The sequence below is a fragment of the Pinus tabuliformis genome, chromosome 6 (genome assembly GCF_031772625.1).
Source record: "Pinus tabuliformis cultivar Carrire ecotype Pingquan chromosome 6, CPIR1, whole genome shotgun sequence".
NCBI lineage: Eukaryota > Viridiplantae > Streptophyta > Pinopsida > Pinales > Pinaceae > Pinus > Pinus tabuliformis.
This window is the reverse complement of record NC_142292.1, coordinates 1916699373-1916724524: the sequence shown is the minus strand read 5'-3', so window position 1 is coordinate 1916724524 and position 25152 is coordinate 1916699373. Positions and strand designations below refer to the sequence as shown.

Genomic DNA, 25152 nt, shown 5'->3' with positions numbered 1-25152 from the left:
TTAGTGCTTTTTGTTGGACTCTCAATGTCCTGAACTGGTTCCTCAACTTCAGTATATTCTATTGGCTCTTCAATATTTTCTACTAGTCCTTCGACTTCCTCCACTGGTTCCTCAGTGTATTCTGGTGTTTCTATAACCCTTTCAGGTCCCACTACTTCCTCCGTTTGATAGTCTGTTTGAAAAGAGTGCCGGGTCTGTGGCCTTCCAGAGCTTAACCTTTAGGATGTCTCAGCTTTTGAAATAATATCATCGATGAAAGTTTTCCTTCCTCCTCTTCCTTTGCCCTTGCCACCTGTAGGATTAGTTTTCTTGCGTCCTCTCATGCATTCTGCATATCTACAGAAAAATCATCAGTACTTTTAAAATCTATAATTGCCTTCCCCGGCAATGGCACCAAAATGTTGGTCACTTTAATTGCTTATTGAATTAAACAACAAAGTGCGACATTAATTGTCAACCCAGGGAAGTATTGTTATTTCAAAGGAATCTGCGTACTATATGTACTGAATTTTAAAAGCAACAAAAGTTATAGTATAAACAAATCACGCCTTAAATTAACAAACTGAAGCTCCACTCTGCATTACAGCAATTACACTCTATTGCAGATGGCTATCAGAAAAACGCTTAATTCTAATAAAGAAATGGAAAGAATCAATCTGCAAAAGAAAACAATGGTTGTGCTATAACAGAGAGTCAGGACCCTATCCCCTAGAGCGGGAATCTCCAACACCTGCCTCTGATTAATTCAGCTTGCCAATTCACTCTGTAACTTAATCACCGATGAAACACTCATATAACAATTAACAAAAACAGAGTTTTAGCAAAGGTATTATAAACAATGTTCAGCAAATAGTACTGTTAACAAGGCATGAATAAAAAGCACACTTATCACACTGCAGAAATGTAATGGGTGAATCTTGTGATGAAGGTGGGCCCGGTCCTTCTCACAAGATTCCCCAGAAAACAAGAACTAGAAAAAGATGTTCAGAACAACTTTATTCATCCATCAATATGTCATATTACAGAAAAGAGTTCCAGTCTTGTTCCTTCAGCTAAGCCTTTTTCCACAGTCTGTTCATCCCCCTCTAATGTAGATGTCTCCTCTTTATATAGAGGAGACATCTATTACAAAAGATTTACATCGTTCTAACCCATTATACAAAAATAGGGAAGTTAATTCCTTGTCAATGAAATGCTGTTACAATAATGCTATCTTTAGATATAAGAGTTACATCCAGTGTAACAGCTTCTTTGGTGATCAGTCCTGATTCCTTTGCTGTTGTCATATTTAGAACGCGGATCTCAACTGTTTCAGCATCGTGATCCGCGTGCCGTTTCTGTTGTTTCAGTAACTACAAAAATATTCTTCCGGCTGTTTCAGCATCATAGACTGCACAACATCATTTAACTGTTTAGCACTTAATAATTCAAAGATTTAACTATGAAGATGTCATGATTATATGCTAAATAATTAAATGTATAGTGATGAGAAGAATCATTTCATACCTTTGGGATAATTGAGTTAAAATACTAACAAAGGCTTTTAAATATAAGTTGAAAGGGATGGTATCATAGAAAAATATATGGTCAAAAAGGGACAATATGAGGTCCTAACAACACGCAGGTTCACAGAAGGAAAGACGCATACATGAAAGGATAGCGTAAGCCCTTTGAGCTATCAAAGGACTATTATTTTCAGGCGGGGACACTTTGGAAGAATGCAATAGGTATGGAGATTTTGCACACCAATATGAATCGGGGTTCCATGAAGTTGTTGTTTACAGTAAAGTTAATAAAGATCTAGATGATGACCTGGAGGAGCTACAAAATTTGTCCTTTGAATAATTTGAAGGGGAATGGAAAATAAAAGAGGATCTTATACATGATGCTCCGTATCTGTAGCCTCTGAAGTTGAACAAGATGAATATCGGGACATAATAGAAATCAAAGCTTGCTTCTATTGGGGACTATTGGTATGATCGAACCACTGGGGAAATTCTTGATTTGCTCAAAGAACATGAGGATTTATTTCCTTGTTTCGTCTCAGAGTTAAAGGGAATTAAAGGAGATTTGGGATAAATTAAAATAGCACTGAAGCTAGATGCGAAGCCAGTTAAACATTAACCCTACAACTTGAATCCACGGGTCAAGGAGAAAGTGAAGAAGGAAATTTACAAAATTCTAGTTGCTGGTTTGATATTCCCAGTTGATGAAGTTGAATAGATAAGTCCCATTGTCATCTAGGATAAGAAGGATTCAAAGCACATTCGAGTGTGTGTTTATTACTGTAGCCTCAATAACGCCTATGTGCATGATCCATTTCCAACTTTCTTTAACAATGAAGTTTTGGATAATGTTGGGGGAAACAAGGCTTACTCTTTCATTGATAGTTTCTCGGGGTATCACCAAGTCTGAATTACATAAGAAGATAAGAAGAAGACCATGTTCACTACCAAATGGGGGTGCTATGCTTATAATGTTATGCCCTTTGGGTTGAAGAATGCACCTTCTCTTTTTTCGCGCATTTTTATTGCTGCCTTCTATGAATATATACATAAGTTTCTTGAAGTTTATATGGATGATTGGATTGTTTATAACCTACTCAAGAATCATCCTAGTTTACTACGAGTTATGTTTGATAGATGCAGAAAAATTCAAATATATTTGAACCTGAAGAAGAAACTCTTGGATCAAGCCGATGTATTGAATGGTCAGATTAATCTATTGGAAGATGCGTCGCAGGCAACTAAACGCATTCTTCATGACCTTCGCCCGGAGGCACAAAAACATTTTATCACTTTGAGCATGTTGTCCACTATAGCCGATTAGCAGATCAAGGTTCTTTTCTAATCGCAACCTAGTGATCTCAGTGCGCAGATGGTTGAAGAAGTTTCAAGTAAGGTATCTACACTTTTGGACTTATAAAACTCCTCTGTTTCTACATTCACCAAATTTAACGATTCGGTTCTTCAAATTGTTCCAGAGTTGGGTCCTTCGTTTGAAGGTACCGCACCCAATAAGAGCGGAAGCCAACCAACCCATAGTTCAAATGCAACAACAACACATTGACTTGAGGGCGAGTTAATGGATTGTGGTCGGGGCATGTTGGGTCCTTCATTTTGAAGGAATAAAAGTTGCGGAGGACATTTTGGATAAATTCGCCAGAAGAGGAGCACCAGAAAATCAAAGCGACAACAAAATATTTGTTTTGGGACTTGCACAACAGAAATTAAGGGCGGAGACCGAAAAAGCTGGAACCAATTTTGATAAAGTCAACATGAAACCAAGGTAATGTCTCGAGGTTTTGGAAAACCATTGATCAAGCAAGCAAGGGATCGAAGATCATATCAAGTGAACATAGGCTATAAAAGAAGATGCAATGCAACGAGAAACAAGATTTAAGGATTTGTGAAAGTTTAGATGACATTGCAAAGATTAGATTTGGGTTGTGTAAAATAAAGATTGTTTGTAGGCATATATGATTATGTAATGATGTATTTTGATAGTTGTTTCGGGTTATAATATCTACGCACAAATATATAATGTGACGTAATATGTACTGAAGGATTGTTATTTAATAATAAAAGGAGAATGGGAGTTTTGTTGCATGTTTATGTGTTTCACACCCCCTTTTAAAATTTTATGTATGTTGATTATTCTCTTTTAAATGCATAATATATATTGTTGCGAATGAATGTATGGATGGTTGCGTATACTGCATAATATATACTTTTAGATCCCCTTCTATCTCTCTATGGTTCTATCTCGCCTCGGGTGAGATGCTCCTTTGATCCAAGGGAGTGAAAATGCTGGCGAAGTGCTAGACTACGCCGAAATCTTTGTTGGCACCCTAGGACAAACCCTGGGTCATTATTCATTCAAAATTTTCCACCAACAATCATAAAAAGTGCACATGAAAATAATGAAGGCCCATTAAGTGCCTTAAGGGAAGTGTCAAGTGGCATAATAAGGGCATGCATATAAAAGAGGCATGTTGGCACTTTGAAGGGGATTCCTGCACTATTACGAATGATTCATGTTGATTGATTTTGATAGATAACCATGGAAGGATGGAGAGAGACACGAAACAATTTTTTTTGTGAGGAAATGGGACAGGGGATGTTACAAGTTCTTGACAGGGGCCAAAGACAAAGATGGCCATGGAGAATTTTGGGAAAAATCCCCAAAATTCTGACCATTTTTTTGAAGATTATGTTGATCAATTCAATTGCACTAAAATTTTGTTACATTTAATTCATTAATCCAGGTTGGTAAGATTGTGAAGTGTAAGGAACAATATATGTTAGGACATAGTTTTTAATTTATTAAATCAATGCAAAAATAAATCAAGACAAATGTTGAGAAAAGTGCCACAAATTGCACAAGGATTTGCAAAGGAAATTTACACAGGGATTTGTCTTTGTGATTCAACTGAGCTAATATACATATTAATCATCATATTATAATTATTTAGTTGAGACAAGTGCCATAGGGTACACAAGGTTCCACATGGGAAAAATACATAGAGCTCTATCCTTGTGGTTCAACCAAACAAGATTCTTAGATACACCAATGATCAAATTTAAAAACAAGCACATTAATTGTAAACATAGGCATGCTCACTTCAAACTAAACTCAAATAATGTAATCAAACATTGATACAATAAATTGTAATTAAGTGTACTATGTTCTGCAAGTAAATGAGTTTCAAATTGTAAAACAAAGATATTAAACTATGAAAATAAATGAAGGCAACGTGAATCCTCATCATAGGGGTCCCTTCTTGGTTAGGCCACGTGTTGTTAAGGAAAACTTAAAATGTGTAACAACCCTGGTTAAAAAATCCATGTAAATATAAAATATAAGACCATGGTAATGGTACACTTATTCCAAGCTGAATGGTGGGAAAAACATCCTACTAGGTGTTCATTTCAGTTATTATGGCTAAGGAAATTGGAAGAGGCAATGGAAAAGGCTTTGGAAAGGCAAAATGGCATTTTTGGCACATTTATTTATGAAAATAATGGAAGTTAGGAGAAAAGGAAGGTGAAAGTGTTATGTGGAATTTTGCATCTACGGATAAACACAACTTCCATAAGTGGGTAGATACACTTAGAACAACAGATTTAAAGAGTTTAACCTTTTCCTATAGAAGATAAATAAGACAAGGGACCTACTTGTTATCTTTCGCTTCCCTTTATCTCCTTTGAATAGCTCCCGTTGCTTCTTCTCGAACTAAATCTGCTTGATAAGTACCTTCAATCATAAACAAAGGACAAAAACTAATGAAAGCAAGAGATCTACCTACTATAAGAAAATGGAATCGAAAGCATTTACACATATAATCATCATACATAATGACAAGAATATGGAAAAAGGTGTAAACAACTTTATTAAGTAGAAGGAAGAGTTACAACCAAAGAAGTCCGATCCCATGTCACTCATCTAGTTTGAGTTCCATCCTTCATCACACCAAAGTCACAACACTCCAGCAGCATAACAATACTTGCTTATGATCTCAAACCTCAAACCAACAGTATCTCCTTACAATTCTTCAAAGTCTAGCCCCTGATCACTATGATGAGTGCTCAATTTATAGGGAAATGGAGGTGGTTTTGTCATAAATTGGGCATTGAATGGTTTTCCAATTTGGGAGTTAGTTTCCATGGAGGAAGGGATGAGAGGATAGGAGGTTATTTGATTCATTCCCTATCTAATTTCGAGCTCATAGGAGAGGATAAGAGGTGGGAATCTTCTAGAATGGTCTAGAATGTAGGAATATTCCTAGAACCCTATGAAGATTTCGCTCAATCTCACCCAGTGCAGGTCAAAGTGGGCCTAGGTGCTTTGCAAAGTAGGCTTGAATGGGCCTAAGTGCTCTGAAGAGCACTTACCCCTGACCAAGGCTGCGCTGGTCCCTCAAGGAGTCATTTCAGGATGTCTTCATGCCAGGAAACTCTAAGGAATGATGGCATTCAATGTGATGAATTGTCTAGGGCATGTAGAAACTGAATTAGGGTTTGATGAGTCTTAATAGTACTAATCTAAATGTTGGGAGTGATGTTCCCAAATAGAACTGTAATAGAAAGGCCACAAGTTGCATGTGAAGAGGAAAATGAAGGAAAATAATGTAAATTGAAGAAAATAGAGGCCTCATTGATAAAAAAAGGCTTCTGAGGATTAGTGGGAATGCTTGGTCAGTGAAGACTTTTTTCAGTTTAGTGTGGAGCTCTCTCTCTATTCTCTCTCTCATACCCTTAGGCACTTAGAGTTTTCTTCGAGCACTCTTTGAGAGTGTGGCATACTTGGAGTTTTGGAGCAAGAAGGCAGAGGAAGAGCAGGAAAGCGCAAGAGGGAATCGAGATCAACAACTACAATGGGTTTTTCTTGTAGGTACCGAGTTGCATGTATGTATTCCTCACTAGGTTTGGCATACATGACATATGCATGTGGTTTATTGGTCATGATCTGTCATTGGCATGGAGGATTGCCTAGATTGACAATGGAATTTCCTAACCTTGCCATTTCTTGGATAACCATGATGTTGTGGGTTCATTTCTTTATTTTTCTGGTTGGTTCTCATGTTTCCATTACCTTGGGTTGAGTTACTAGTCCCTGCAAGCCCTAGTTGGAAAAACGCTTTGGAAGCCCTGTAAAAACTTGGGTTGAGTTACTAGTCCCGGAAGCCTTGGTTGGGAAAACACTGTGGAAGTCCTTGGTGGGTTGAGTTACGAGTCCTCGAAACCCTGGGTGGACAAATTCTCTGAAATCTCGGAGTAAGTTGTGGGTTGAGTTACTAGTCTGTTGACGGTGCTGGACCCAGCAACATGTCAAGGGATCTCCCTGGTAAGAAGTCCCAACTAGACACCAGACCGTTTGGAGTAGGAGTCCCAGCAGTGGGTAGTAAAGTAGTGCCTTGACCATGGTAGCATGAAGAGGTAAGTATGATAACTTTGTCGGAAGCAAGTGTGTGACCTTTCAATGAGTCGAGTGAGATGCATGGGGGTTCTAACACACGGAAGGGAAAAGGAAGTGTGTCCCTTCGAAGCCTGTAATAGTACACAGCCTGAAAGGAACACACCAGTGGAATGACATCACACGATGGAAGCAGAATAGTCCACAATCAAAAGTGATGGGTTAATACAACAACACGTCTTCAACAAGATTCATACAATTGCATACAAAATAGTTCATACACAAATACGTAAGTTCAATAACATACATTGCTAAAGTAAGCAGAATAGTCGAACTACAATAACAACATATGCATGAAAATGAGCTGGCTCAGTTATATTATTAAGTGAAAGTTCCATCCATACATACACCATTAATAGCCACTAGCCCCAATAGTGGAACATTACACTCAACACTACCTGCTCCTCCAAAGAGATGTACTCTCTCTACATTGTGGAGAAGCCAAGGCCTGTCACAATACTCTCCAAGCCTTCTCTAAGCAATGCCTAGCCAAAAGATTGGCTCCCAAAATCCCGTTCTATGAGTTATGAGGTTCTATTTATAACAAAGCGTGGGGTGACCCTTGACATTCCTCTTTGTGACTCTTTGAATACCCTCATGACTGTTCAACTTATTTACAAATAACTCTTTACATTACATAGTGACTGTCCACATTCCACTAATGACACTTAGAATTTCACTTACAAAATATTTACAAATAATATACATTTTCCACATGTACCCATGTGAGACAAAATAGGCTAGAGACAGCCTATCAAGACATAACACTATAACTCCAAAGTTTGGGAAGACCAATTCGGCAACCTCCACTTGATGATTCTTGGTCATGTACTGATGCCAAGCTTGGTACTATGCTATGATGTACCAAAACTACTTGATGGTGTCTTCCTGATAGAGGACTCTTGCTGTCATAGCTTCCAGGTATATAGTCTTGGAACTTGTGTCCATCTCATCCTGAAGCATGTGCAACATGGTGTAGACCATAACAAAACCACTAGTGTGCTTCTGCATGTTTGGTGTGCTTAGATCCAAGTCATCCCTCATGGCCTCTCGCCTTAGATGCTCCATGTACCTGTCAACCTATAACTGGAGTTGGTTCTTGTGCTTAGTTTTAGTGAGGGAACCTGCATCTGTTCATTCTCTTCCTTAGGTCCTGGCTTTTTTGGCTCATAAACCTGTATTGGCGTTGTTTGTCCTGTCATTGCGTCTTGAATTTGTTCTTCTTGCTCTTTCTGCTTCTTTTCCTGTTCTCTCCTTCTCGGCTCCCGTTCTTCCTTTGGTTCTTGTTATGCTTGCTGTAATCTCAGTTATGCTACTTACAAGTTATGCTCTTCTCTCTTCCTCTGCTCTGTTGTCTGTGTCCTCTACTTCCTTTTGCTTCTGTCTCCAAAGCTGCTTGCATGAAGATTGAATCCGCTTTCACTCTCTAGCTTTTTTCTCCCTCTGTTATGTTAGCAATTTCCTCTTTCCCTGATTTTGTACTGGATTGTTGCCTTCTTCCACTACTGCTGGTCTTGTTTCCATGTTAGTGTTGACTCATATTTTGTAAACAATTGGGCATCTGCATATATTGGCAAGTAAACTGGTGCTTGCTCAACTACTTCCCTAGTACTGCTTTCAGTGGTCTCTCTTGAAGCAGCTCTCTTTGGTGCCATGGTACAATGACTACTGGAGAGAAGCACTTCATGAGTGTGGTACCTGTGGGATAGAAAGGACACTTAGTGCAAGAAAATAGTATCTCTTACAAATCTAACTTTACAACATGATCAAGCAACAACCTGGGCATATGATAGGAGGAAATGTGCAGTTTTGACTGACAAGGGGTGACGGACTAACTATGGGAACTAAGCACTACATAGTCCCAACAATCATCATGGAAGCTTGAAGACTGGAACTGCGTAATGCCCAGTTCAATCTGGCTAGAGCCTGGGAGAGAATGTGCATTGCATAGTCTCGTGTAACAAGCTTGGAGACTGGCTTCTAGAACTGCGCAGTGCACAGTATGAGCCAATCCAGGACAGGCTCTACACAATTCCAGAAGCCAAGGCAGAGGTCTTGAGCTCCTATATTGCGCAGTGCATGTAGTGAAATGTGAGATCTGGTTAGAGGGAGCCTAGATCTATCCATGGGGTGTGTGCAAACAAGCATATCTGAAGTATGATGTAAGGATGAGTGCAGATCTGACTAAGTGTAGATGTATGCATGTAAAACAAGTACAACAATGGATCAAACTGAAGGAACACGAAGCATGTGAAGGGATTCACCGCAATGACAACCGTTGGTGCAAAACAGGAAAAATAATGTGACACGAGAAAGGAAATCTATAACTTGAAACAACAAGTATACAAGTTAAAACTCCAACGATCATTCAACAAAATGAGTAAAACAACACTCTCACAAGCTAAACAAACAAAAGCAACAAAAAAAGTAGCAAAAGGCGATAAAAGCAAAACTCACCCCGAAAATCGATGATAATTCCCCAAAGGCTCCTTAATGTCCTAGGGAAGCTAGATCTTGATGATCGAATGTATTAGTGAGCTCTAGAGGCATCCATTACATAGATTTGAGCAAAATGGAGTTTATGACGCATATGCTTGAGATCAAGGACAACAACAACAATTGGCAGAAACTTCTAAATATGGCAATGTGTCACCTTCGGGAAACCAATAATAGATCCCTACTTCCTAGGGATGCTTTTCCTCTTAGCTTCTTGCTTTTCGGGAAAACTTCCATGCACTGCCTGGAAATATTGTGCAGTTCTGGGAAGGACCGAGCAACTCTCTGGTTCATGCACTGAGCAGTTTCTGAGCACAGTAGGTTTTGCGCAATTTCTAGGCTGAGTGGATTTGGGCTACCTCTCAGGCTCTGCGCAATTTCCTAGCTGAAGGTAGGCTATTAGCTAGCTTTGTGCAATTTCCCAGCTGAAGTCAAGCTGTCAGCTGGCTCTGTGCAATTTTGGAGCTGAAGGCTCACTTGCTGCCTCTCATGCTCTGCGTAGTTTCTGATTTGAAGACAAGCTACCAGTTGGGTCTGTGTAATTCTGGAGCCGAAGCTCATTGCTGTGTTTCACTGAAAATTTCCTGAGAGCAAGGTTGGTTGCCCTCAAGGATTGCACAGATCATCAAGGCAGTGCTAGAACCGGTTTTCAACCAAGTCATAGAGTCAGCTTGTGGTTAGAAGACAAAGCAAGTAAGAAAACACAAGTTGTAAAGCAAAAGATAAAACTCAATGAAAGCACAAGTACCTAAGCAATGTAAGACAAGCCGCTGAGATTTTAGTATGGAGGCTTCAAAACTAAGTGAAGGAAAAATTTTGGAGGGTGTTTGTAGTCGCTATAACATTGGCGACACACAGGTAGAACTCCAACTCTCTGTATGGACCTTGTCTCGTGTAAAGTGAGTCTAAATCTTCTGGAAGTATTGTTCGATTCTTTGATCGTAATGGTTCCTTCACTAGCTTGAGTTAAATATATAGTCCCTTCCATTCCCTTGATCAGTCAACACACGTGCCAAGACAATCCAATTGATTTGTTTTGATTGGGGATGAGGGGTATATTAATGCACAAGTAATATAGACTGTCAGAGTTTAAGTTTCATCTTTGGTGTTGCTTCGCTACTAGCAAGCCTAGACAGTACCTCGACGGAGTCACTACAGGGACACAAGCATTGATCCACTACCAGCGAGCATGGACAGTACCCCAATGGAGTTGCTTGCTTCACCTCCCTGCACAGGAAACCTTTCTCTTCTTTAGCCTTTATTTTATTTTTTCATTTTTCATTTTCAGAGAACTGTGTATAGGCACTTATTTATTTCATGAGGTGGAAGAGGGATCCTGACTTATTGAGAGCAGAAGAGGTTATCCCTTTAGAGAAGGATGTTATATATACCTCTGACATACTTGTTAAGGTTTCCCTCACCTTACTCTAGTTTATTGAGTTGACAAGGGTTAACCGAAGATGGAAAACCGATTAGAGTAAGTGGTACTAGTTAAAAGTGCAAGCATTGTGTTTTCGCTAGGACTCTGAACATAACGTATTTTCCATCAGGGTACCATTAACTGAAAGAGCATAATATCTTCATAAGGAGAGGGAATAAGCAGAAAAACAAATGTTGATAGTTGTACAAGTCCTCTTGTATTTCACCCCGCTTGTCTCAAGAAGCCAAACACAGTTTCATGGGAAATATAACCCTACGGGTGCATAAACAAACAAAGAAGCAAAGGAAAGCAGTGAAACACGAAAGCAAAACAAGTAAGCAAAGCGAACAAGAAAGTAAAAACAAACAAGAAAGAAAACACTACTCCTACTCCTAAGCTAAATAGTGCGCGGGCCTACTCACATGAAGTGATATTTCCAATGTAGCCACCAGTGCATTGGTTGGCCCATGTAAGTGAAGGCATGGTTAACAAGAAAGATATTCAGGTAACCAACAAACGAGAAAGATAAAGCAATGAAAACCAACACGCTCGAAGTTTGAATGCATTCACAGAAAATAAAAGAGTAAAAGCACAAGACAGAGACTCTACGTATGTACCATGGTGTTGCAATACATTGTGCGTAGATGAAAAACACAAACATGCACACTCTTTTGATCTCGACAGACGAGAAAACATGAAAAAAGAAGAAAAATCTTGGAATTTCTTAAATAATTTCTAACGTATATTACCAAAATAAATTATGTAATATTTTGGATTGGAATTTCTTAAATCATTTCTAACGTATGTTACCAAAATAAATTATGTAATATTTTGGATTGTTACGGTAGTATTAACATTTATTTATTATTTTTTTTACATTTTTTAGATGGAAGCATATAAGATAATGTAGTAGTTTCAATATTTTAGGTTGATTTGTGTTTTTTACTTTTAGTAGGGATTGGCTGGAATAGTAAGTTTGAATTATGAAATCAGTACAATTCAAGTGTCTCAAGAGTTTTTAGGATGTTATTCATTTATACATTCAAAAACACATTTTTAAATAATAAAAAATGACAATTTCACCAAAATTTGTATCATCAATTTCCGATCAAAATAACCAAAATGCAAAACAACTAAACTACATCATAAAATAATTAATTAAGCTGAACTAAATATTCAATTCAATTTTTATTTATTTTTCTCCAATCTTGTTAAAATTGACTCTTACCTCTCAAACACTTTAAATATGTGGGTTCATGACATCTTAATCTCTCTAGGTTTTCAGTTAATGGGAATGACTTCTCTTACCATATTATTTCATCATTCTTAACCACTTATGCAAAGAAAAATGTAACATCTGTTTTATGGAATCATAACTTGGCCTTTCCCTTACCACTTTTTGTATGTTCATTCACATTACAAATTTGCATTATAATTTATTGATTTGGTAAGAAAGGTCCCAAGTTAGGCCCAATAGGGTTTGTCTAGCCTCCAAATTTCCTAAAATGGCTTCCCTTAGGTTCTTAAGTCCTAATTTGACTAACTCTATTTTAAATGAGTGGTATTTATTTGGAACATGGTAACAAGACATTTAGAGACATTTGATGGGATTGAATTAAGCATATAAAGGGACAAAACTAAATATATACGATACACACTTTGTTTGGCCTATAATTATTTAATATTTTTTCTAAAGAAGTTATCTTCAAGTCATGTCCTAGATTTTATTTCAAACTATTTGAGCGGTGGTCTCATTCATCTTCACACTATCAGCATAATCCATTCTTGATACATAGATTACATAAGACTCAACTTTAAGGTGGCCTTTTACATGATAAGGGTTTGTTTCTCATTATCGTATTAAAAATATGAGAATACTTAAATCATCTTGCTTCACAATCGTTTGGAATTGTTGCTTTATATTTTGTCTTAATTATATTGCTCCATTTGCCACATTTGGGGCTTCTTGGTTTTCTTCTTCTTATATGTATTGCTCGTCTTATTGGCTTGGAGGTACAATAAGTGTCATGCTTAGGCTATGACTTCATTATTTTCATCTTTAATAATTTTGTCCTCAAGATTATGTCCCTCATTTGTTAATGCATTGTCTCCATCACCTTCTTCATTTACAATAATATGATGGATGAGAGCGATATGTTTCAAATGGCCTAAAATATTTTTTAATTAGGGTTAAAACATTTTTCTATTGGGCCAAAATTAGGGTTAAAACTAGATTCCTTCCTCATTAGGCATCTCAGGCCTCTTAGGTTTTCAAGCACCTTCTTCACAATCTCTCTTTCTTTTGGACATTATTAAGGTCTTTATTATCTCCTCCACCCCCACTGTCTCTAGATAATTTACTACTTGAATTTCTCAAAGAGGGAGATGCCTATGATCATATGGGATTTGACTTATTATTTTCCTTATAAGGGGAATTCCATATATTATGTTGTGTTGTAGTAGAGTTTCATTTGGATTCTTTCTGTATAACTTAGGTAGAGAAGTATAGGGGAACATGCTCGCTATTGGAATTTAAATGATCCTAATACCCCTGGGGTACTTGTTTCCATGGACATGGATGGAGGATTTGATGTCATATTTGTTGATTATGTGATGCAACCATTAATAATGCATCATCCCTCTATTAGAGCCCACGAGCTTTTAACTTCATTCATATTTTTGGGCATTTTCACATGTCCCAATGCAATTCACATTTATTGAGGTGGTTCACAGTTCCCAAGGCATTGCTTATGATTATATTGAGCTATTTTTTATGCACTATGCCTTCTCATGCCATCCCACATTCCATATTTATGAAATCTCACCTTATTCACTCATTTTGAGGCATGGATCACTTCATTTGATTGGACATCCACCTTGGAGTTTTCATTGAAGTTTTAAATAAGCACGTGTGTTCTTGTTAGACCCTCCCATGATTGGAAGGGGCCATTTGGCATATTGAGGACTAGGATGACCACTTGTTGTCTTCACATTTGGCATCGAACTTAACATACCTAGTACCCATTGTCCATTGTTGAGAGGATGGGGTACTTATAAATTTCTCAAAATTTCCACTTCTCCATCCTTTGGTTCCATATTGTAACTTGCCTAGACTCCTATTTAAGCCATGTCACTACCTCTACAACTCTATACATGCTATATTTAAAAAAAAAACCAACCTTAGCTCACATTTCCATAATTAACAACTATAATACCATATAATGATTATTCCTTGTATATGATATAAATATACAAGCCTAATAACATGCACTACCATGCATCATGACTTAGACATACAAAAATAAGGTGAAAAATATTCATTAAGATAATAGTAATATTTAACACAAGTGATTACACATAATGAAACACATATAAAAACACATTACAAAGAACATTTTTTTCTTGAAGTCCACCAACTGGCTGTAGACCTCAAAAGTTCAACCTAGCCATAAACATTGTCGTTTTTTCTCTCTTAATAGTAGGTCATCTTGAGCTAGGGCTATGACTCAATAAGGACAAAGGCTAGCTAGGCCCTCTAGATATCACAACCAATACAAGAAAGTGCCTAGACCAAGGTATCAAACTTTGGCAGCAATCCCAACCATCAAATTCTCATTTCGATTGACCTGCATAACCCAAGGAAGTGTACTCCTTTCTCTACACCACAACCCCTCAGGCTCTTCCACTTACCTTCTAAGGATTTAGCACAAGTTAAATAGGAAGTATTAGAATTGTGGTTATGGGAGCTCCAACTGTACCAATGGAGGTATCGGGCACCTTCCAAGCCTCTCACACTAGGAAAGCCTACCCACCTAATTCCTCGTCTAAGGCTCCAACCTTCCCCAAGGAAACCTAAAAGGAATTGGCATGATCCAGGTGGACGTTGGTGGCCACCCACCTATCCCATTTGGACCCCCACAACTGTCTCTTTCAGTTTTTCAGTTTCCTTAATTATAGCACAGTTTACTATTTTTAGCAGTTTTTCGGGTCCTAAACTTCCGGAGCCGTTTTGAGGCCCTAAACGACGTTTTTAAACGACGTTTTTTGGGAAATCCACCGCTAGCGATTTTTTTAATAAAAATCGTCTTTACCGTCGTAGTCCTCGGAGAGATCTTTCCAACGGGCTATCATGCGCGTCAAACGGAGATAATACGACCAATTCGCGACCCCGGGAAGTTGGCTGTCCAACTCACCCCAAAACGGGGCCCACAATTTGGCGTTTCATCTTCTAGGGTTAGGTTTTGGAATGTGAAGGGTTTTCCATTGTTTCTCAATAATAAATAGGCCTTCGAGCCTCATTGTAAAGACACTTCGAAACAGTTCAGAGGCATGTAGCCGACACATCTCTTCTCAGAGATAAGCTACCATCGCCCTAGCTAGGTTATTTCTATTTGTAAGCATATTTCAGTATTCTCCATTAATGAAATGAAGTATTATTTCCACTGCATCTCTGTTTTTATGGTTATCGCATCTCTTTATTTATGGTTATCTCTGTAATCTATTGCGTTCCTGCTTAAATCCGGATCAGTGGTATCAGAGCGGTCTGCTTTTTCTATGTTTTTATTTGCATGTCCCCAACGAGGTCGGGATATAAGGAGTTAGGGCTTGAATTGGTCGAACCTTTGCAAGACCAGCCTCGCAAATCTCGACGACCTCCCATGGCGGATGAGAAGAAAGACGAGGGGGCAGGAGATCCTATCAGAATCTTGCTCGAAGAAGCCCTCGAGCGGCAAAGGAACGCGATGATGGTTAGCTTTGCGCAGATCCTTCAGCGGCTACCCAGAGGCGACGCATCGGCTTCCAACAGTTACTCTGGAAACGCCACACCGTTTAAGGTACAAGTTAATTTTGAAATCCCCATCTTCGAGGGTCAAATAGACGCAGATGCCGTAGATAAATGGTTAAATCTGCTAGATGGGTATTTTTCTGTTCATGAATTTTCAAGTCGGGAAAAGATTGTTTTCGCTCTTCTCAAAGCAGCCCCCCACATCAAGGACTGGTGGGAAACATACTGCGAGCAAAAGGATGAAAGTACAGGCTCACTGTTTTCAGCTGCCCCCACTTGGAATGACTTTCGGGATGCCATCAAGGAGCAGTACTACCCTGTAAAAAGCTATGAGAACAAATACATCAAATGGACCACACTGCGGCAGGGACGAGACCAAGATGTACCACAATTCACAAATATTTTTCATACCCTTCGCACACAGTTGGGTATCAAAGATTCTGAGCTGCATCTGGTACTCAAATACCGCGGTTGCCTACACAGATACATCCAGAAAGAGATGGAGTTCTTGAACATCTCCTCACTCGGCACAGCATACCGATACGCTGTCAAAATCGAGCAAAAGTTCAAACAGAAGAAGCGAGACTTTGGATCTGCAAATCCGAAGCCCAAAGGACAAAGCCAAGGCGGGGTGACCCAAGACAACCCCTCTATGCTGCAAGAAAATAACAACACCACGAAGCCGAAGAAGGACACAGGAAAGTGGTGTGAGTTCCACAAGAGTCCCACTCATAACACAAGTGAGTGTCGGACCAAGCAGTCGCTGGTGGCCGAGTTGAAGGCTTCCGAATCAGATGCGTGTTCCGACTCTGAGTCAGAACCCGACAAGGGGAATGACAAAGGGAAGCAGATCATTAATGCGGATCCCAGCGCCACTGTTGCTACTGCCAAGATCCAGAAAAATGAGCCCGAAGATCCAGAGGAGGAGGAACGTCTTTTCCAATCACAGATGTGGGTGAAGGGTTCACCGCTGCAATTCATTGTCGACAGTGGTAGCCAAAAGAACCTCATTTCAGCAGAGGTCGTGAAGCGGTTGGGCCTACCAACTACACCACACCCACAGCCGTATAGTATCGGTTGGCTTCACGAAGGACGAGATCTCAAAGTTCGCCAGCAGCGCCGCCTTCCCTACAACATCAAGCCCTTCATAGACAAGGTATTGTGTGATGTTACACCTCTAGATGTTTGTGATGTACTATTAGGCCAGCCATAGTTGTGGAGGCGACATGCTGTGTATGAGTCAAGGCCTCGCGCTGTCATCATTTCGTTGGATAATTCATTATATAGGATACCAGAGGTAGCCCCACCTACCGCCACCTCTTTGATCACTACTAAGAAAGGCAGCAAGCTTATCTCACAGACTAGGAAATTTATTTTCTGTCTGGTTCGCTCCCAAAGTAAGGGGAAGATCGGTTCTACATCCATGACCCCCGTGAAGGGTTCCTCCACACAGCAGCAGCAACAGAGGGATACAGTCTTGACAGAACACAGGAACAACTTCTCCTTACCCGGAGGGGTACCACACAAGTTTTAGGTGGGCGACAAAGTTTGGTTACATTTGCAGAGGGAGCGCCTTACTAAAACCCATCAGAAACTCAGATCGCTTCGACATGGTCCTTAAACCAGTAACAGGGCTGTGGGAAACAATGCTTTGAAGCACAACATTCCTCCATTCCTTCGCTTGCACCGCTTGTTCAATGTGGACCATCGCCGACCATGCTTCCCACCATTTCTGGACACATCAGAGATTGCAGAATAGCTCACTAGAGACCCAACTCAGCAGAAGCTTCCTCATCTCAGGGAGGAACTCAGCGCAATGGGGACCATTGCTTCTTCAGGGGGGAGGAATGATCCAGGTGGACGTTGGTGGCCACCCACCTATCCCATTTGGACCCCCACAACTGTCTCTTTCAGTTTTTCAGTTTCCTTAATTATAGCACAGTTTACTATTTTTAGTAGTTTTTCGGGTCCTAAACTTCCGGAGCCGTTTTGAGGCCCTAAACGACGTTTTTTGGGAAATCCACCACCAGCGATTTTTCTGATAAAAATCGTCTTTTCCGTCGTAGTCCTCGGAAAGATATTTCCAACGGGCTATCATGCGCGTCAAATGGAGATAATACGACCAATTCGCGACCCCGGGAAGTTGGCTGTCCAACTCACCCCAAAACGGGGCCCACAATTTGGCGTTTCATCTTCTAGGGTTAGGTTTTGGAATGTGAAGGGTTTTCCATTGTTTCTCAATAATAAATAGGCCTTCGAGCCTCGTTGTAAAGACACTTCGAAACAGTTCAGAGGCATGTAGCCAACACATCTCTTCTCAGAGATAAGCTACCATCGCCCTAGCTGGGTTATTTCTATTTGTAAGCATATTTCAGTATTCTCCATTAATGAAATGAAGTATTATTTCCGCTGCATCTCTGTTTTTATGGTTATCGCATCTCTTTATTTATGGTTATCTCTGTAATCTATTGCATTCCTGCTTAAATCCGGATCAGTGGTATCAGAGCGGTCTGCTTTTTCTCTGTTTTTCTTTGCATGTCCCCAACGAGGTTGGGATATAAGGAGTTAGGGCTTGAATTGGTCGAACCTTTGAAAGACCAGTCTCGCAAATCTCGACGAACTCCCATGGCGGATGAGAAGAAAGACGAGGGGGCAGGAGATCCTATCAGAATCTTGTTCGAAGAAGCCCTCGAGCGGAAAAGGAACGCGATGATGGATAGCTTTGCGTAGATCCTTCAGCGGCTACCCAGAGGCGACGCATCGGCTTCCAACAGTTACTCTGGAAACGCCACACCGTTTAAGGTACAAGTTAATTTTGAAATCCCCATCTTCGAGGGTCAAATAGACGCAGATGCCGTAGATAAATGGTTAAATCTGCTAGATGGGTATTTTTCTGTTCATGAATTTTCAAGTCGGGAAAAGATTGTTTTCGCTCTTCTCAAAGCAGCCCCCCACGTCAAGGACTGGTGGGAAACATACTGCGAGCAGAAGGATGAAAGTACAGGCTCACTGTTTTCAGCCTCCCCCACTTGGAATGACTTCCGGGATGCCATCAAGGAGCAGTACTACCCTGTAAAAAGCTATGAGGACAAATACATCAAATGGACCACACTGCGGCAGGGACGAGACCAAGATGTACCACAATTCACAAATATTTTTCATACCCTTCACACACAGTTGGGTATCAAAGATTCTGAGATGCATCTGGTACTCAAATACCGCGGTTGCCTACACAGATACATCCAGGAAGAGATGGAGTTCTTGAACATCTCCTCACTCGGCACAGCATACCGATACGCTGTCAAAATCGAGCAAAAGTTCAAACAGAAGAAGCGAGACTTTGGATCTGCAAATCCGAAGCCCAAAGGACAAAGCCAAGGCGGGGTGATCCAAGACAACCCCTCTATGCTGCAAGAAAAGAACAACACCACGAAGCTGAAGAAGGACACAGGAAAGTGGTGTGAGTTCCACAAGAGTCCCACTCATAACACAAGTGAGTGTCGGACCAAGTAGTCGCTGGTGGCCGAGTTGAAGGCTTCCGAATCAGATGCGTGTTCCGACTCTGAGTCAGAACCCGACAAGGGGAATGACAAAGGGAAGCAGATCATTGATGCGGATCCCAGCGCCATTGTTGCTATTGCCAAGATCCAGAAAAATGAGCCCGAAGATCCAGAGGAGGGGAAACGTCTTTTCCACTCACAGATGTGGGTGAAGGGTTCACCGCTGCAATTAATTGTCGACAGTGGTAGCTAAAAGAACCTCATTTCAGCAGAGGTCATGAAGCGGTTGGGCCTACCAACTACACCACACCCACAGCCGTATAGTATCGGTTGGCTTCACGAAGGACGAGATCTCAAAGTTCGCCAGCAGTGTCGCCTTCCCTACAGCATCAAGCCCTTCATAGATGAGGTATTGTGTGATGTTACACCTCTAGATGTTTGTGATGTACTATTAGGCCAGCCATAGTTGTGGAGGCGACATGCTGTATGAGTCAAGGCCTCGCGCTGTCATCATTTCGTTGGATAATTCATTATACAGGATACCGGAGGTAGCCCCACCTACTGCCACCTCTTTGATCACTGCTAAGAAAGGCAGCAAGCTCATCTCACAGACTAGGAAATTTATTTTCTGTCTGGTTCGCTCTCAAAGTAAGGGGAAGATCGGTTCTACATCCATGACCCCCGTGAAGGGTTCCACCACACAGCAGCAACAACAGAGGGATACAGTCTTGACAGAACACAGGAACAACTTCTCCTTACCCGGAGGGGTACCACACAAGTTTCAGGTGGGCGACAAAGTTTGGTTACATTTGCAGAGGGAGCGCCTTACTAGAACCCATCAGAAACTCATATCGCTTCGACATGGTCCTTACACCAGTAACAAGGTTGTGGGAAATAATGATTTGAAGCACAGCATTCCTCCATTCCTTCGCTTGCACCGATTGTTCAATGTGGACCATCGCCGACCATGCTTCCCACCATTTCTGGACACATCAGAGATTGCAGAACAGCTCACTAGAGACCCAGCTCAGCAGAAGCTTCCTCATCTCAGGGAGGAACTCAGCGCAATGGTGACCATTGCTTCTTAAGGGGGAGGAATGATCTAGGTGGACGTTGGTGGCCACCCACCTATCCCATTTGGACCCCCACAACTGTCTCTTTCAGTTTTTCAGTTTCCTTAATTATAGCACAGTTTACTATTTTTAGCAGTTTTTCGGGTCCTAAACTTCCGGAGCCGTTTTGAGGCCCTAAACGACGTTTTTAAACGAAGTTTTTTGGGAAATCCACCGCTAGCGATTTTTCTGATAAAAATCGTCTTTTCCGTCGTAGTCCTCAGAGAGATCTTTCCAACGGGCTGTCATGCGCGTCAAACGAAGATAATACGACCAATTCGCGACGCCGGGAAGTTGGCTGTCCAACTCACCCCAAAACGGGGCCCACAATTTGGCGTTTCATCTTCTAGGGTTAGGTTTTGGAATGTGAAGGGTTTTCCATTGTTTCTCAATAATAAATAGGCCTTCGAGCCTCATTGTAAAGACACTTCGAAACAGTTCAGAGGCATGTAGCCAACACATCTCTTCTCAGAGATAAGCTACCATCGCCCTAGCTGGGTTATTTCTATTTGTAAGCATATTTCAGTATTCTCCATTAATGAAATGAAGTATTATTTCCGCTGCATCTCTGTTTTTATGGTTATCGCATCTCTTTATTTATGGTTATCTCTGTAATCTATTGCGTTCCTGCTTAAATCCGAATCAGTGGTATCAGAGCGGTTTGCTTTTTCTCTGTTTTTCTTTGCATGTCCCCAACGAGGTCGGGATATAAGGAGTTAGGGCTTGAATTGGTCGAACCTTTGCAAGACCAGCCTCGCAAATCTCGACGACCTCCCATGGCGGATGAGAAGAAAGACGAGGGGGCAGGAGATCCTATCAGAATCTTGCTCGAAGAAGCCCTCGAGCGGCAAAGGAACGCGATGATGGATAGCTTTGCGCAGATCCTTCAGCGGCTACCCAGAGGCGACGCATCGGCTTCCAACAGTTACTCTGGAAATGCCACACCGTTTAAGGTACAAGTTAATTTTGAAATCCCCATCTTCGAGGGTCAAATAGACGCAGATGCCGTAGATAAATGGTTAAATCTGCTAGATGGGTATTTTTCTGTTCATGAATTTTCAAGTCGGGAAAAGATTGTTTTCGCTCTTCTCAAAGCAGCCCCCCACGTCAAGGACTGGTGGGAAACATACTGCGAGCAGAAGGATGAAAGTACAGGCTCACTGTTTTCAGCCTCCCCCACTTGGAATGACTTCCGGGATGCCATCAAGGAGCAGTACTACCCTGTAAAAAGCTATGAGGACAAATACATCAAATGGACCACACTGCGGCAGGGACGAGACCAAGATGTACCACAATTCACAAATATTTTTCATACCCTTCGCACACAGTTGGGTATCAAAGATTCTGAGCTGCATCTGGTACTCAAATACCGCGGTTGCCTACACAGATACATCCAGGAAGAGATGGAGTTCTTGAACATCTCCTCACTCGGCACAGCATACCGATACGCTGTCAAAATCGAGCAAAAGTTCAAACAGAAGAAGCGAGACTTTGGATCTGCAAATCCGAAGCCCAAAGGACAAAGCCAAGGCGGGGTGACCCAAGACAACCCCTCTACGCTGCAAGAAAAGAACAACACCACGAAGCCGAAGAAGGACACAGGAAAGTGGTGTGAGTTCCACAAGAGTCCCACTCATAACACAAGTGAGTGTCGGACCAAGCAGTCGCTGGTGGCCGAGTTGAAGGCTTCCGAATCAGATGCGTGTTCCGACTCTGAGTCAGAACCCGACAAGGGGAATGACAAAGGGAAGCAGATCATTGATGCGGATCCCAGCGCCACTGTTGCTACTGCCAAGATCCAGAAAAATGAGCCCGAAGATCCAGAGGAGGGGGAACGTCTTTTCCACTCACAGATGTGGGTGAAGGGTTCACCGCTGCAATTCATTGTCGACAGTGGCAGCCAAAAGAACCTCATTTCAGCAGAGGTCGTGAAGCGGTTGGGCCTACCAACTACACCACACCCACAGCCGTATAGTATCGGTTGGCTTCACGAAGGACGAGATCTCAAAGTTCGCCAGCAGTGCCGCCTTCCCTATAGCATCAAGCCCTTCATAGACGAGGTATTGTGTGATGTTACACCTCTAGATGTTTGTGATGTACTATTAGGCCAGCCATACTTGTGGAGGCGACATGCTGTGTATGAGTCAAGGCCTCGCGCTGTCATCATTTCGTTGGATAATTCATTATACAGGATACCGGAGGTAGCCCCACCTACTGCCACCTCTTTGATCACTGCTAAGAAAGGCAGCAAGCTCATCTCACAGACTAGGAAATTTATTTTCTGTCTGGTTCGCTCCCAAAGTAAGGGGAAGATCGGTTCTACATCCATGACCCCCGTGAAGGGTTCCTCCACACAGCAGCAGCAACAGAGGGATACAGTCTTGACAGAACACAGGAACAACTTCTCCTTACCCGGAGGGGTACCACACAAGTTTCAGGTGGGCGACAAAGTTTGGTTACATTTGCAGAGGGAGCGCCTTACTAGAACCCATCAGAAACTCAGATCGCTTCGACATGGTCCTTACACCAGTAACAAGGCTGTGGGAAACAATGCTTTGAAGCACAACATTCCTCCATTCCTTCGCTTGCACCGATTGTTCAATGTGGACCATCGCCGACCATGCTTCCCACCATTTCTGACACATCAGAGATTGCAGAACAGCTCACTAGAGACCCAGCTCAGCAGAAGCTTCCTCATCTCAGGGAGGAACTCAGCGCAATGGGGACCATTGCTTCCTAAGGGGGGAGGAATGATCCAGGTGGACGTTGGTGGCCACCCACCTATCCCATTTGGACCCCCACAACTGTCAGTTTCCGTCGTAGTCCTCGGAGAGATCTTTCCAACGGGCTATCATGCGCGTCAAACGGAGATAATACGACCAATTCGCGACCCCGGGAAGTTGGCTGTCCAACTCACCCCAAAACGGGGCCCACAATTTGGCGTTTCATCTTCTAGGGTTAGGTTTTGGAATGTGAAGGGTTTTCCATTGTTTCTCAATAATAAATAGGCCTTCGAGCCTCATTGTAAAGACACTTCGAAACAGTTCAGAGGCATGTAGCCGACACATCTCTTCTCAGAGATAAGCTACCATCGCCCTAGCTGGGTTATTTCTATTTGTAAGCATATTTCAGTATTCTCCATTAATGAAATGAAGTATTATTTCCGCTGCATCTCTGTTTTTATGGTTATCGCATCTCTTTATTTATGGTTATCTCTGTAATCTATTGCGTTCCTGCTTAAATCCGGATCAGTGGTATCAGAGCGGTCTGCTTTTTCTCTGTTTTTCTTTGCATGTCCCCAACGAGGTCGGGATATAAGGAGTTAGGGCTTGAATTGGTCGAACCTTTGCAAGACCAGCCTCGCAAATCTCGACGACCTCCCATGGCGGATGAGAAGAAAGACGAGGGGGCAGGAGATCCTATCAGAATCTTGCTCGAAGAAGCCCTCGAGCGGCAAAGGAACGCGATGATGGATAGCTTTGCGCAGATCCTTCAGCGGCTACCCAGAGGCGACGCATCGGCTTCCAACAGCTACTCTGGAAACGCCACACCGTTTAAGGTACAAGTTAATTTTGAAATCCCCATCTTCGAGGGTCAAATAGACGCAGATGCCGTAGATAAATGGTTAAATCTGCTAGATGGGTATTTTTCTGTTCATGAATTTTCAAGTCGGGAAAAGATTGTTTTCGCTCTTCTCAAAGCAGCCCCCCACGTCAAGGACTGGTGGGAAACATACTGCGAGCAGAAGGATGAAAGTACAGGCTCACTGTTTTCAGCCGCCCCCACTTGGAATGACTTCCGGGATGCCATCAAGGAGCAGTACTACCCTGTAAAAAGCTATGAGGACAAATACATCAAATGGACCACACTGCGGCAGGGACGAGACCAAGATGTACCACAATTCACAAATATTTTTCATACCCTTCGCACACAGTTGGGTATCAAAGATTCTGAGCTGCATCTGGTACTCAAATACCGCGGTTGCCTACACAGATACATCCAGGAAGAGATGGAGTTCTTGAACATCTCCTCACTCGGCACAGCATACCGATACGCTGTCAAAATCGAGCAAAAGTTCAAACAGAAGAAGCGAGACTTTGGATCTGCAAATCCGAAGCCCAAAGGACAAAGCCAAGGCGGGGTGACCCAAGACAACCCCTCTACGCTGCAAGAAAAGAACAACACCACGAAGCCGAAGAAGGACACAGGAAAGTGGTGTGAGTTCCACAAGAGTCCCACTCATAACACAAGTGAGTGTCGGACCAAGCAGTCGCTGGTGGCCGAGTTGAAGGCTTCCGAATCAGATGCGTGTTCCGACTCTGAGTCAGAACCCGACAAGGGGAATGACAAAGGGAAGCAGATCATTGATGCGGATCCCAGCGCCACTGTTGCTACTGCCAAGATCCAGAAAAATGAGCCCGAAGATCCAGAGGAGGGGGAACGTCTTTTCCACTCACAGATGTGGGTGAAGGGTTCACCGCTGCAATTCATTGTCGACAGTGGCAGCCAAAAGAACCTCATTTCAGCAGAGGTCGTGAAGCGGTTGGGCCTACCAACTACACCACACCCACAGCCGTATAGTATCGGTTGGCTTCACGAAGGACGAGATCTCAAAGTTCGCCAGCAGTGCCGCCTTCCCTACAGCATCAAGCCCTTCATAGACGAGGTATTGTGTGATGTTACACCTCTAGATGTTTGTGATGTACTATTAGGCCAGCCATACTTGTGGAGGCGACATGCTGTGTATGAGTCAAGGCCTCGCGCTGTCATCATTTCGTTGGATAATTCATTATACAGGATACCGGAGGTAGCCCCACCTACCGCCACCTCTTTGATCACTGCTAAGAAAGGCAGCAAGCTCAT

General features: G+C 41.9%; 1 protein-coding gene across 1 annotated transcript in view; it reads right to left on the bottom strand.

Moving 5' to 3' along the window:
- Nucleotides 1-1184: 1184 nt before the first annotated feature.
- LOC149266848 (uncharacterized) overlaps nucleotides 1185-25152 on the bottom strand; it is a 187561-nt gene continuing 163593 nt past the window's right edge. The window contains exon 3 of the mRNA XM_089409329.1: nucleotides 1185-1352. Within this exon, the coding sequence (XP_089265455.1) occupies nucleotides 1185-1352 (168 nt within the window). The remainder of the gene's footprint in view (nucleotides 1353-25152) is intronic.